This window comes from Passer montanus, unplaced genomic scaffold, assembly GCF_014805655.1.
Source record: "Passer montanus isolate IOZ18808 unplaced genomic scaffold, ASM1480565v1 scaffold42, whole genome shotgun sequence".
Lineage (NCBI taxonomy): Eukaryota > Metazoa > Chordata > Aves > Passeriformes > Passeridae > Passer > Passer montanus.
Genome location: NW_024369041.1, coordinates 663,752 through 678,443, shown reverse-complemented (window position 1 = coordinate 678,443; position 14,692 = coordinate 663,752). Strand labels below are relative to the sequence as shown.

Sequence of the window (14,692 nt, the reverse complement as noted above, 5' to 3'; positions counted from 1 at the left end):
ACAGTGAAAGCAGCATCCACCTTGAAGGCAGCAGTGTAATGTGCTTTACTGAGAGTTCCAGCTCCCTCTCTGATGCACCAAGCACTGATGAGGTAACAGAAGTCACCATCTCCCATCCAGTTCTGCTAACATCACATTGGCAACCTGATGACCTGTTTCCCTGCTCTTACATTCCCAACCTTTTTGAGCAGCATGCTACAACCACTCTAGGCTAGCCACTGTAGGTTACCTACAGCATGAAGGACAAGGCTGTATCTTAGTTCAGGTTTGTGATAGAAGGCTGGAGCTCAGATCTAATGGAGCAGACAGCAGATACCCCCTCCTTAATGACATTAAAACACAGGGAATATTTTAGATAATAATTGTATACTACATATTACCATATTAATATTACAATATATATCCTAATTATCACACACTATTATTACTGCACTGTATTTTTATAATAGCCTTCAGTGCTTAGTGTGAAAACACCTGTTGCACAAACTCCCCTTTACTATAATTGGTGTTTCTGCCCTCTTATCATACCTAAAAAGTCCATATTCAAAGTATTTATTTTACCTCTCTCCATAACTACTTTTACCTTCAGTAGGTCTTTATCTGCAAACATGACTTTTTTTCAAATAATCAGAACAATAACAACTAACCTGGAGCAGTGAGATTGCTATGAAGACACCTGCAACAATGTAGATATTTCGGGGTAACCAAGCTTCAAGTGCATGGATACATCCTTTGACAAAAATCTGATCATCCCACTGACTTTTGCTCTGAATGTAGAAAGGAAGAATAAGAATATTACTTTTCTGCTCAAGTAAGATCAATCACATGATCTAGCTAAGCTAATGTTTTGTCACTTTTGCACTAAAGTTTTTAACAACACTTCAAAAAGACACATCTGAATCAGGGAATGCCAGACGTTGATATTTGTACCTTCCTGAAAATCCTGTTTAATAGAAACACGATAGAATTAGCAGATAATAGATGGTCAAATTAGCAAACAACAGATCAGCAGGTTTAGACTATTACAACTTGTAATTGAAATGCACACTTGAAATCCAAGTCCCTTTTTGAAACCCACCTTTCCCCTCACCTGTTCCTACTAGTTTCCTCTCCCCTCCACAGTAGAGGGTTACTTTAAACAAAGGACAATGTCTACCTTGCTCTACCGTGGCACAATTATTAGTTCCTAGAATTTTGAGCTGACAAATCCATGAGCAATCCCACCAGTTTTAGTTTTGTCTATGCAGGCACAGAACATGACAGACAGCACCTTACCTTCTTTCTGATATCATAGCCACACTGTGTATTCACAACTTTTTGCTGCAAAGCAAAAGAGATTTTAAATAAACAAATCAATTTTCTTGTACTCCTTGTTCACAGCAAGTTTTTCTATCTTTTATATCCATAAACAGATCAATTGTCAGAGCCAACCATTTTAAAAGCATTTTTAGGGAAAACAAGCAAAGCCCTAGCAGAACACAAGAAAATTAATGACAAAGCAGAGATATGTACTATAGATGATGATATCAGATGATATCCTGCACCAGAAATCTCAGCTGCTTCTATCACTTGGCATTCAACTAGCAACTTTTTACCATGAGAACTGCACTGCCAGCACACAGGTGAGACACCTGCATTTATGAAATTTATACTAAGTTTTATTGAAATAATAATAGAATCTCACATTAAACAGATTGAAGCATCCTTTGGCTAGTGCTATATTTAAGGAGGCAACAGAAAAACGTGCAAACAGTACTGCCCCAAATTAAGCTAGAGAAAAATTACTGGAGATCTGAACATAGAATCCCTGCCAAAGGCTTTCCTTGGTTGATTTCCAATACAATCAGAAGCCTACCAGGTATTAACTATAACTTACCAATGGCTCTCTCAGCACAAGGATTGCTGGATGGATTTTAAGCTGTAAGTATTCCCAGTAATACCATAAAGCACTATAAGTCAGCCCCTACCTCCACATTTTTGTGAAATTTTGAGCCTTACAGCAGATGCAAAGTTTAGTAAAACAAGTTAACCAATAAGCACCTAAACCTTGCCAATATCAAGGACTCACTCAGAAGCTTTCAACTTCATACATGAGTACTTCACTAATTACTGACAAACAAGCAGCAAATGGAGTTACTCCTGCCTGTCTGGCAGAGGGGTGGAGAAACATTAATTCCAACTGGGTAAACACACTCTTAGAGCTCTCAGCTCTTTACAAGCCAGAAAAAGGCCAGGGATCCAAGAAAACAACACACTGGGAATAAAAACAAGCCAGCCACCAGTGCTTCAGATCCAAACCATAATAAAATGGCTTGAATTCCTGGTGACAACACATTTTCAATTAACAGGCTGCCACACTTGGACTCTAAAAAGAATGTAACAAACACAAAAAAAAAGTTTGTCTGTACAAGAGTGATTTTTGGTCGTTTAGGACACCTCAAAGCCTTTCAACACCTTATTCAGGAAGTACTTCCTGTCATAATTTGACAATCTCAGGGCAAAAACAAAACCAGGAAACAACTTACAGCAGGATCAGGTATACAACAGGAAAAAGGAACTCCACACTTTTCACGACTTTTGCTTTCACTCTTGCAGTCAAAATATATGTTGAAGTCCCAGTCTTCTGGACCTTGGGCACCACAGCAATGGTTCTGCAGCAGATAAATACATTCCAAAAGTTTGTTCAGTGGCTAAATTGTCTCTAAAATACCTCAAAACAGTAAGTGTTTGTTTACAAATCTTCACCATCCCTAAATCTGTGCAGAATCAATGACAACAGCAGAGTGAAAAAGGAATAGACATGAAATCAAAGCAATACATCTGGAATACTGCTCCTGGAAACAGGTGTCAGCAGGTCAAGCAAAATCATAAAAATTATCACTTTGGATGTAATTGCCTTACAATCAGTTCCATTGCAAATTTTTTTAAGAGAAAGCTTTTTCTTAGGGAGCAATGGAAAGGGCAGTAAATGAGAAAGGTCAAAGGCAGATGCACGCCTGAGAGAGGCTTCCCAAACAGACATCAGAACAAGTCTGGGTCTCAGGATATCTTCCCTCCCTGCTGCTTTCAATGCAGAAGGAAGAAAACCAGCACATCTGTAACACAGTACTATTAGCTACAAATTATTATAATTCTATTAAAAAAATGAAAACATGAAAATCGATATTCTCCAAGAAGGCATCAAAGAAGAGAACTTACAATTCTCTGTAGCGAATCAATGATGTTCTGGAGGTCAATGTCATCTCTGTAGGATTTAATGTTATTCTCAAAGAATTCTTTCACCCTGTCCCTCACCCAGTCCTGGAACAGGAAAGCCATAACTGCTACTGCCAGCTCCAACAGGAATATAAACACAATTGTTCCACAGAACTGTAAAAAACAAGAGTCCTAAATTAGAAAATATGAATTCATTTTGAATGCATCCCTATACCACCAGAGACAGACACAGAATTGGGTTCAAATTTTGATTCAGTACAGACACTGAGCACAGTGAGAATACAAGGTAAAGAAACCCCAAGAGGCAGAATTATCCTTTTGTTTTTGTCACCTGAACTTGACAGTAAAAAGAGTGTCAGACAAAGTCATTTTTCACAGCAGTGAAAACAATAATAAATGAGAATCCATAAAACACAGGGCTAAAGAGGTCTTTATTAACTCTTGGATTGTTTCTAACTTTATAATTCTTTTTAGTTGGAATTTTTTGTCCAGCTTAGCTGTTTTCAGATCTAAAGCAAAGAAGAGGCCTCAATATAAAAAGAACCATTTAAGAAATGTTACTTCAGTCACTGAAGCCCCAAAGTTTTGCCAACATGTACAAGAAACTTCAGAAGTTTTTAAGGGATTTTGTCCCATTATATTATATTATATTCTCTCAGTGATTCCTAATTGACTAAGCATGTTCCATAACAACACAATGTCAGATTCTGATATACCTTCTATAACATTACTGCAGGGCAGAACAAATTAAAAAAGGCAGGGAAGAACATGCTCCAGAAAGAGGAAAATAGATAAGCTGGAACCACCCTGCTTTCAATATCATTACTGAAAGGTTTGTCAAGGCAGCAAGTTTACCATATACTTTGCCACAAACCAAATACTATCATTAATTATCTGGGTTTGCTCCCAGCTCTTCATCATTTGCAGCTTTCATACATATAATAATTCACACATGTAATGATGTTACTTACAAACTTCAGCAGGCAGATGTTTTCTCTCAGTGCTCCCACACAACCAGCAAATCCCAAAGTAAACATCACTATTCCCACCACTAAGACAAGCACCACTGGGTCCAGACCGTGAAGACCAGTCACCTTTGTCAGATCAGACAATACACCCTGAAAGAAAAAACCAGAACAGAATGAGACCACTATAAGCATGCTATTCAATCAGCATTCCTTCTGGATGATTTCCACATGATTCCAAATGAACTGGCTGCAAACCCTTGAACTTGCCAACAGTGACACCAACAAAAAGAGTCTTGTTGGAAAATGGTCATTGACAATACCAGTTCTCTTCATCCCAGCAGAGAAGTATTAAAGTTATAGCTAGCAATTCTTTCAGTCAGTTTCTCAGGCTACATCCTCCCACGTCTATTTGCCAAACAGAATTCCACAAGATGGTGCCAAAAGCTCAATTCTATCACTGAATGTTCATTTAGTTTCAAGGTAAAATAATTCATGTTTTATATCTACTTAAAATGCATCAATCAGAAGAGTGCTCCAGTATCATGGTCTAAAAAATATATTAAGAATACTTTTCCAATCCTAATGTTTAAGTGGGAGAAAGGGAAAGACATTCTTAGGACAAAGCACCTTACAGATAACATTTGAAAGAAAGAAATATTTTTTTTGTTTTCAAGGGAAGCATATTTTTCCTCTTTTTAGTTACAACCTTTCTAGTGCCAAAGTCTTAGTAGTGCTCCTCCAAACTCTTTCAGAAATATAAAAGTATAGCCTAAACACTCCCCCCTTTCACCCCTGGTAAAAATCCTTACACCAAAAGCAGTTATCCATTCTCTATATTTGCAATCTGCCTAACATAGAAGCAATATTTTCTTTTTTGTTAACTATTCAGAAACCACTTATCTTGACAATAATCTTTGCTATGAAGCCTGTGTGTTAGATTGCTAAATCTATGTGAAAGCAATGCCAATACAGAGAAAACCTTCCTTATACTTTCTAGATCATGTTTTAAAAAGTTATCAAACCAGTTACCATTAAAATTCCATCAAGTACACATAACAGGATTCCTATGGGATGTGCAAGAACAAGACAGAACATGCAGAACACAGAAGGGACAAACAACAAACTCTTCATGAGAATGATTTGCAGGGACACCCAGGCAGCCTTGCAGTAATCTGAGTGTTCATATACAACCATCAACAACACACAGAACATTTTAAAAAGGAAATATTTTCACTTTGAAACAAAGAAATAACAAAAAAGAACACAGCACAATATCCCATCATCACATGTCCACTATTTTTTTCTTTATAAAGTATATTCTCAAGGTAGCCATGTTTGGTGTAAGAGAAAAATATCAGAGAGACTTGCAATAAGCTGCCCAATTCTTGCAATAAAACGCAAATTACCATCTTTGTACTAGGTACATGTTCTAGAATAAAGTGCAAAGGATATACATTGCAAGATAACACCTTGGAAAAATCCCTGGTGTCAAACTGGTTACTTAACAAAAATAAAATCTACAGCATTAGAAGAAAATGTGCCCTTGGACAAACTCCATCAGTGACATTGATGGACATCAAACTCCACTGAAGACATTGATTAACAGTACTGCAGCATTCCACAAGACTCCATCTTCTTTCATAGCATGTTCCATAACAGATTCTGTCAGAGCTGTTAATTTGGCAACAGCAAGACAGAGTTGTTTATATCAAAACTGGCTGATGGGATGAAAAGGAAAAAAATAATTAAACCGTAGCACTCCGAATTGCCTTATAACAGCTGGTGACTAACAGCTGAAACAAGCTATTACAAAATGGTCCTTGTTTGTTGATAAGGTTTTACCAGTCACACATTTTCATTTTTAAAAAAACTGTTACACCTCACAGCTAACAAACTTGGTCTACCTGGTTAATTACGGGAGTCCCACCTAATCAAACCTTGGCTCAGACCCCACAGTCAAGAAACACCCGTCAGGATCGGATGGGCTAATGCAGCATCCTTGAAGGATCAACATGCTGTGAAGCCAAACCCTGTGCGACCAGGGTGCTGAAACATTCATAACCATTGCCAGCCATCTCCTTCCCACACCCAAACTCAAGCTTTTTGTTTTCAGACAATCTCACTTGCTCAAGCAACATCTTTTGGAAAAGAATTTCCCTGATCAAAGCATGTTACAAATAAAAGTCGGCAGGAACTGGGCCTTATTATTCAACCTCAGATGTCACTGGTCCACACCACTTTCTTCATGCTCACACTTAACGTTTACAACATGCTCTTTTAAAAAGAGGGTTATGGGGATTTTGCCTAAAAATGATGTTAAGTCAAAAATCCTGAAGGAAGGAAACAACAGAATTAATTCAGAAAACCGTCACGCCACCATACCCACTTCACTAAAGACACTCCTGCCTGTGCCATCTGCACCTGGTACAAACAGGCTGCCCTTCACAACACAGATTTCCTCAGGTGCACAGGAGTGCAGCCTGATACCTGCACTCAGTGTCAGACATTCTGCAACAAAACTCACACTTTAAGTCTTTCTTTCAGTCACACAGAACAGTGACTTATTTCTCCATGCCCTCGAAGTCCCTCTAAACAACAGTCTTGATTTGAACACTGACTGTACCCTCTCCATTTGTTATTAGCCATGAACTTGCTGGAATGAAGTTAGGCTGACCAGCCTCTAGTTTCTCAGATGTTCCTTCGTGTCCTTCTTGAAACCATTCTAACAAAAACTATTTTCCTGATACAAGGGCTCGGTGTTATTCACCTTACTTCTACTAACACTTTACAATAATTCACTCTTTGTGACTTTTGCAGAAGCTGTTGTTTGACAGACATTGACTCTTAAAATTTTACGCAAGTTAACGTCTACATGACCAAAGCCAGTTACAAAATCATAAGGATAGATCAATTAGATACATCAGTTAGAGAGATTGGATCTTATTCAAGTAACAAGAGTCACAATAGCAACATTCTTCCATGTAGTATTTTCAACACTTCTCACAAACCAGCAGTCTCATTTCAATGTATTATCAGCCAAAAGACAAGCTAGAGAACAAGACTGCTGAGGAATTCACCTGTAGTTCTAATGCACAAAGAGAAGAGACAAAATCAGAGAAAAGAAATGGACCTAATGTACTTCATGTTATGGTAAGAGACAGGATGTTCAGAACTCTTCCACCACCATCTTTGGGTTTACCACTGCAACTCAGTTTCTGCAAAGTTTTTCTCTTACTTCCCATCTATTGTTCACCGAGATGTTTATCTCTAAAATACAGGCACGATTGGCTGAAGAATGGCACTACTCTGAAAGACTGAAAACAGCACAGAACAACTGACATAAAAATAACAAACACATTTCATGAGCCATTCAGAAGTTCAAAAGCACAGGAAAGGCTTTGAAGCATTTATTTGTAAGATAGCACAGAGAGCAGAAAGAGCTCAGGCAAAGTTCCAAAAATAAAGACAGAAAAGAAAGAGTCTGCCTTTGCCTTTTAGTAACTTCATGTTACCATAAAGCAAATTTGGCAAATGGAGATATTAGTCTCCAACCACACAGATCCTATGTGCTTGAATACAAAACAGAAGAATGAACATTAGAGAACACAAATTCAAGGCAAGTGTAACATCCTCCTTCAAGGGTTGGAAGGAAAACTTTCGTAACAACAAAATAGGAGGCAAATGCGTTTGTGTGTTGAGAGGTTGCTTACTATATAGCAATGACAACACTAATCTAGTTATGAAAACATGTGCAAGCACATGGGAAGCAGGGAGGAAAATAAATACCTCAGAATTAAAAGCACCATAAAACTCACTTCCAAAAAGCAGAGGAATCTCAGAACCTCTCTGCATGTGGATAGCTGCTGTATGGAACCACGTCAATTACGGAAAAGTGAACATATGATGGTAATTGAAGTCTTAGTACTTTGTGGCACAACTGAACAGCGAGGGCACCTGCCCTCCACTCCTGACTGAGATGCAGATCAGTGAATCTAGTAATGGTCACTTTCTTCTAGTGCTTGGATTCATTAGCAATGACAACACTAATCTAGTTATGAAAACATGTGCAAGCACATGGGAAGCAGGGAGGAAAATAAATACCTCAGAATTAAAAGCACCATAAAACTCACTTCCAAAAAGCAGAGGAATCTCAGAACCTCTCTGCATGTGGATAGCTGCTGTATGGAACCACGTCAATTACGGAAAAGTGAACATATGATGGTAATTGAAGTCTTTGTGGCACAACTGAACAGCGAGGGCACCTGCCCTCCACTCCTGACTGAGATGCAGATCAGTGAATCTAGTAATGGTCACTTTCTCCTAGTGCTTGAAACCCATACCTGTACAGCCATTCAGTGGGGGAACCATTCATTTCCATACCTGTATCATTCTGTTCTCCTGTAACAGAAAAACTCTGAGCACATGTGCCTATAACTTCCTTCAGCTGAGGAAGTTTCTTAGCTACAAGAAACCTTTGCTAAAAATAAGTTATTCAGCTACATCATGTTCCCCAGTTTTGTTCCTCTACATGGAAACACAATAACTTAAGCACTCCTTGGGGAATAGAGTGGACAACAGATGGCCAACAGACTGGGAGCATCTTTCTGAAGTATTTCGAAGACGCACGTTTAGATTTAGTGGTGCTTTTTAACATATAAAGACAGCTCATGCCCCTCACAAATATTTGTTTGTAATAAAAGGAGGTAAGTAGAGAAATACATATTTTAGAAAAAATGTTTTTGAAAGAGAACCTGTTCATAAAGGCTAAATTCTGTCCAGTGTCCTCCTCTTAAAAGTTCATAAAAAAGCTCTGAATATCAAGAGTCACAGCTTAATTCCTGATTAGGGACACGAAGCAAATTCCAACTAAACTCAGTTTAGATTATTTGAACATGCTCCTGAGTTCAGATGTTACATTTAACTTTTGCTGCTTCCTGAGGAAGTGGTTGTACTGGAGCAGAAGGAGGCTGCCACTGAAATATGACCAGTCATTTCTTATCCTTACCTTTTCACTCCATGCCCACAGACCAGCTGCAAGGAAGGCCACTCCAGCTAGCTAAAATTTAAAAGAAAATAATAATTAGATGTACTGATCAACCATGTTATCAAAAAACTTAGCTAGTAGCACTATTGCTCAAATAAAACAAATACTGCCTGTAATTTGAGACAACAGTAATGGGACATTACTCCTCATGAGTCCACCTCTTACAAAAATTATTTGAAGGGCATTTATTCCACAACATTTATGCATTTTATAAATTACTTTTTAAAAATTATTTTAATTTGATTCTTCATGATTACTCAAGAAGAGATACTTAACAGACAACCCCACAGAGCAGCATGCAAGTGGGAGTTATCCTTGTCCCAATGACTTACTATAGTCTGCCTGCCCATTAACGAATATGTCAGAATATTTAATGCATTTTGAGGTTATTCCCTATTTAGTCACTTAGTGGTATCAATATCATGTCTATGACAGTAGCCATGCTTGTCCCTGTAACTTGTCAGTGCCAAGGCTCTCTATATTAGCCTCTTCTCTGATTACATGCAGTTTGTCTTCTGAGTCCTTCCTTTAAAGCTTATCTGAATCAAGCCAGATTAATGGTCCATGTGCTTACTTTCCATAAGCACCAAATCTAACTCACAACAAACCCTCCACTAATTCATATGTTTGTATAATAAATACTGCTGAATTATAGTCACTCAAAAGAAGCGAGAGTTCCTTATTCTAATATTTTATTCCCTTTCTTCAATGCTCAGGCAACTTGTTTTTAACACCCAGTTTCAATAATCAAACTAAAATGACCTCTCCATAACCCAAGGGCAGCTCTTCCTCACTACTTCTAAAGCATCTAACCCAGCAAGGGGCCTCACGGCTCTCTACAACTACCTGAGCAGAGGTTGTAGTGAGGTGGATATCACTCTTTTCCCCCTTATAACAAGAAACAGCACAAGAGGAAATGGCCTGAAATTGCACCAGCAGAAGTTTCAATTCAGTATTAGGAAACACTCCCTGAAAGGCTTATAGAGCATTGGAGCAAGTGGCTTAGTCACCATTCCTAGACACATTCAAAGGATGCACAGACATGGCACTTAGGAACATGGACTACCTGGCAGTTTGGTCAAGGGCTGAATTCCTTAAGACATCTTTTCCACACTAAACTATTCAATTATCCTGTAGAAAGGACTGAGGCTGCCTCCCCAGTGCTAAGCTTTATAAGCACTGAAGAGTAAATCCAACAACTGAAAAAAACCACTTTAGAAAAGGAATCCTTTTCTCTAGGAAATGCAGCACCTCCCACAAACTAAATGGGCATCACAGGCAATTTTCTACAGCACAGGTAAGAAGCAAGAATGGAACCCTCTTACAGCCACACAAGAAAACAACGTGTGAGTGTAGAATACTGCTGGGCCCATGGGCTGCTTGCCCTAAGAACACTAGGACAAGTGAAATTGTTCTGGGTTTTCTCTGCTGGGGAGAGTAAAGCCAAAAAGGGCTGCAAGCATCGTCCATGTTATTCTGTAAAAATTAGTCAAATTATGTTACACACTTCTGTCTAGGCAGGAACTATTATATGCCATTTTCTGGGTCTTAAAGATCAAGCAACCAAAACCACACATGGAGCTAGAACTGGACAAAGCATAACTAAAACTGCCAGAAGCAAACAGCACAATGACTACTCACCTTGGACTCTGAATCAGCTAAGAACATCTAAAGTGATCATTTGGATCAAAACATAACTTGAAAAATACTATTAAAAACCACATCAATATAAACAGAATATTGACCCAGATTAACCCTGGATCTTAACCCAGTGATCTTCAGATCAAAAAAAGCAGGGAAAATGTCAGTAATCAAACTGGTATGTCATTAAGTTGCACAGTGCATGTAATTGATGCATCCTTCATCCTTTTCTCTCCAAATGCTTCAGGAATGCTGGGAGACAGATGAAGACAGCTGGTATAATTTGCAGTAATCAAGGTAAATTACACAGACAGCTGGATCTTTGGAAAATTTTTCTACATAAAATAAGGTGGAAAAAAACAACTGGGAAGAAATATTCTGCACTCTGTATACAAATTAAGGGTACTAGAATACTAATATTGTGCTGTTGAATTTGTAAATAGGGTGACCTCTTCAGACTGTCTGCCTTCCATTATAATTACCTTCTTAATTAAATTTTAACGGATTTCTGATTAAGTAGATTTTTCACTAGCATGCATTATTCTCACCTTTGAACATGAACTTTGCTCTTGTGCTTTTATGAAACATTCAGTTTCAAGAAAATACAGTACTTTTGCAAATTTATTTCCATAAGCATGTGTGCAAACTAGCAACAAGTAAAATAGAGTTTATCAGCAGAAAAATAAACTTAGTCTCATTAAAACAATGTGGATAAATCTAAAACTTAATTCAGCTAAGACAAGCAATTCAAAATTTTCACTAGAAGCAACCAAACCGGATACATTAAAAATTCTTTAGCAAAAATCCAGTAAGTATGAGGTACTTGAAGAAACAGAGCCACTACATTGACAGTGCAATTACCAAATTACCAAAACAACCAATTACCAAAACAACCAATTTGCAACAACGTAAAATAGTAGCTAAACAAAAAATGAAATTAAATCATTTTGCTTCAACTCTCTGTGCAAGGTACTTGAAAGTATCTCACAGAAAACCATTGTAAAAACACACCATGGTGATCAAACCAGCTCAGGAGTTGGTGTGATTGAGGATGCCCAGAGCTCTACAGAGAATCAGCCCCAGGAAAATCCCCTCTCTAACACAGCTGCACAGAGGCATCCAAGGGATGGCTGCAAGGCAGACCAGGGAACTGATCCTGCCCCAGCTAAAGGCCAGGTTTGAACCTCCTTCAGCTCACTGCACTAAATGGCTGAGTGAATGGGACAAGAGGCAGCTGAGAAGAAGCAAGGACAACCAAAAGTGTGCCCAGGGTAAGAGTAGGCTAGTCAGCTATTTCAAAAAAAGCACAGCATTTTGAAATTTGCCTTTCACCAGAATCTGAATAACATGTAAACAAGAACAAACTGGACTTCCCAACTCACTACTGTGCTGCAGAGTCCTTTAAGCCATATACTGCATGAAAGGTTAGATGGAAACATACACAAAGCAGCTCCACTGTGCCCCTTTGAAATCGAAACACTATTTACCAGCATTTGCTTATTTCCTGCTTTAGAACTGATAAATCCACTTTTTAAACATATTGCATCAAACTGTAGGCTCTGCTCAGATGTACAAGACTGTGCCCAAATGATCACTTCTAGGCATCACCCATTTATCCATTCCCAATCACACTTTGAATTCCTATGATTCCAATGACTGTGCTGCCAGAATCACAACTACCAACTGAGAAAACAGGGCTAATTTGTTTCTCAGATGTAGGCAGCTCTTGCAACACCAACTGATTGTGGGTCAGTCTGTCCTAGGTCTGATCAGCAGCAAGAGGAATTGCATGCAGTTTTTGTATATTCTCACAGAGAACACATTTCCCACTCCTAGGATAATCCTATTTTACACTGCAGCTCCACCCATGCTAGAGCAATCAGCAGCCTGCAGCCCTTCCTTCCTATCCTTGTCTCTTCAGAGACTTTTCCTCTCAGGGGCAGGAAACCACCTGGTGGTGCAGTCTCTCCTCTTCCTGGCACAGCATTGCTCTTTCAGAAGTTCCTGGAAAACAACATATGTAGAAAAAGCCAAGAAAAATCTTATGCTAACCTGGGTCTTCTCTTATTTTTCACAGAGACTAACTCAGAATTCTTTTCCAGAACTGAAGAGAATTTTTGACCATGTGCAGGGCAAAATGCCAAATCTCCTCTAGGAGGACTGAGAAGTTCTGGTTTTGCCTCCAATAACACTTAAGAGTCACACACAGCTACAGACCTTTAGATAATAAACTCAAATGACAGCAGCTAAAAGCTATTTTACCCTCCCCAGCTCAATGCTCAATTCATGTGAGAGACAGTGAGCTCATATGCAACTTAAAAGGCTTTGGCAGAGCACACATGCAATCCTTCACTTCACTGAAACAGCCATGGCCCAGCAGAGGTGCAATTCTCAATCTACCCCAAAAAACACCCTTTCAAATGGAGACAAAGCAGCAAGCACCAGAGCTCTCACAGAAAAGCTGACTCAATTGCAGATCGATTTAGAACAGAAAGGTGCCAAAACGAAGCTCTTCACTTGGCATTTAAATTGCACCATGACAAATGAAGTGATTTGACCAAAAAAAAAAAAAAAAAAAAAGGCTTTCAAACACAAAAAGGTCCAGCCTTCTTATCTTGCTCTCTGCAGGGCTATCTTAATGGCTGCAGTACTGCCTTATCACCACTCATTAACAAGAGTGTACTTGGACAAGCTAAGTCTTGTGAGCATGCCTAAAAAGCAAGATGGAAACACAGTAATCGCACATGAAAATCATGCCTAGGGAGAGTCTTCCGATGGCCTCCATTCCCTTTCTTAAAAGAATAGAGAAGTGATATTATAAGCCAGCAGTGCACAACTAAAAGCCAGAGTTTTGTATTCCCAAGTCACTCACCTGAAAAAAAAAGAGACTTCCAAAGAATGAAGATTTACATCTTTCTAAGGGGCAATTACACTGAACTTGCCATTATTAGTCATATTTTCTCTGTGCACAACTAAAAGCCAGAGTTTTGTATTCCCAAGTCACTCACCTGGAAAAAAAGACTTCCAAAGAATGAATTTACATATTTCTCAAGGGCGATTACACTGAGCTTGCCATTATTAGTCATATTTTCTCCCTTTGAGTTTAATATTTTGTTTAATCCCAATCTAGGTCAACTTTATTTGAAGCATGACACAAATTGCAGTAAACACACAGTTAAAAGTCTAAAAATTCTGGGAATTACTATATCACCATATGTTTTAAAGTTTATACAGTCAATGATATCTTTAGAGCTACAATGGGAAAGTCAACATTTAACTTTAAGTATGACAGAAGAACAAATGCAACTATTTTCATGCAACTATTTACTATGGAAAATAGTGCTTTGTGCATAAACCATACATAAACACAGGAGAGCTCTAACAGCTTATAAGGGTAAAAGGCCCACTGACATCAGCTAAATCCATCCCTCACCCACTGCTAGAGCAGCCAGGCTCAATAACAAATGCTCACAAACAAGTTCCCAGAAGCATCTGTCCTGCAACCCTAGGAAAGTGAATCCAAAACTAACATTCCCTCCCTTAAAGGCTACTTGTGAGTTATGGTTATATTTCCCCTCTGGTTTTGTAGCCCTTCAGTTTTTTTAAGGCACACAGAAAATTCACTGTTTCACAAATGGTGAATTTGTAGTCATTACAGCCAGTAGGATTTCACAGGCTCCTGAATCTTTGTGTCAGCTAAATGATTCATGGATTGCCTATAGGGGTGTCTACCCTCAACATTTACATAGCTTGTTCTACAACTAAAGGTGCCAAAAATCTTATCAAAAGAGCTGTAGCTGCACATAATTTACTAGGTCAGCCT

General features: G+C 38.6%; 1 protein-coding gene across 2 annotated transcripts in view; it reads right to left on the bottom strand.

Annotated features, from left to right (window-relative positions):
* Positions 1-14,692, bottom strand: part of TSPAN14 (tetraspanin 14) — a 35,259-nt gene that overhangs the window by 4,688 nt on the left and 15,879 nt on the right. For both annotated transcript variants that reach the window (XM_039719663.1, XM_039719662.1), the window contains exons 3-8: positions 9,190-9,240; positions 4,188-4,334; positions 3,199-3,369; positions 2,526-2,651; positions 1,276-1,320; positions 648-767 (exon numbers count right to left, since the gene is read on the bottom strand). In XM_039719663.1, coding sequence (XP_039575597.1) covers positions 648-767; positions 1,276-1,320; positions 2,526-2,651; positions 3,199-3,369; positions 4,188-4,334; positions 9,190-9,240 — 660 coding nt within the window. The remainder of the gene's footprint in view (positions 1-647; positions 768-1,275; positions 1,321-2,525; positions 2,652-3,198; positions 3,370-4,187; positions 4,335-9,189; positions 9,241-14,692) is intronic.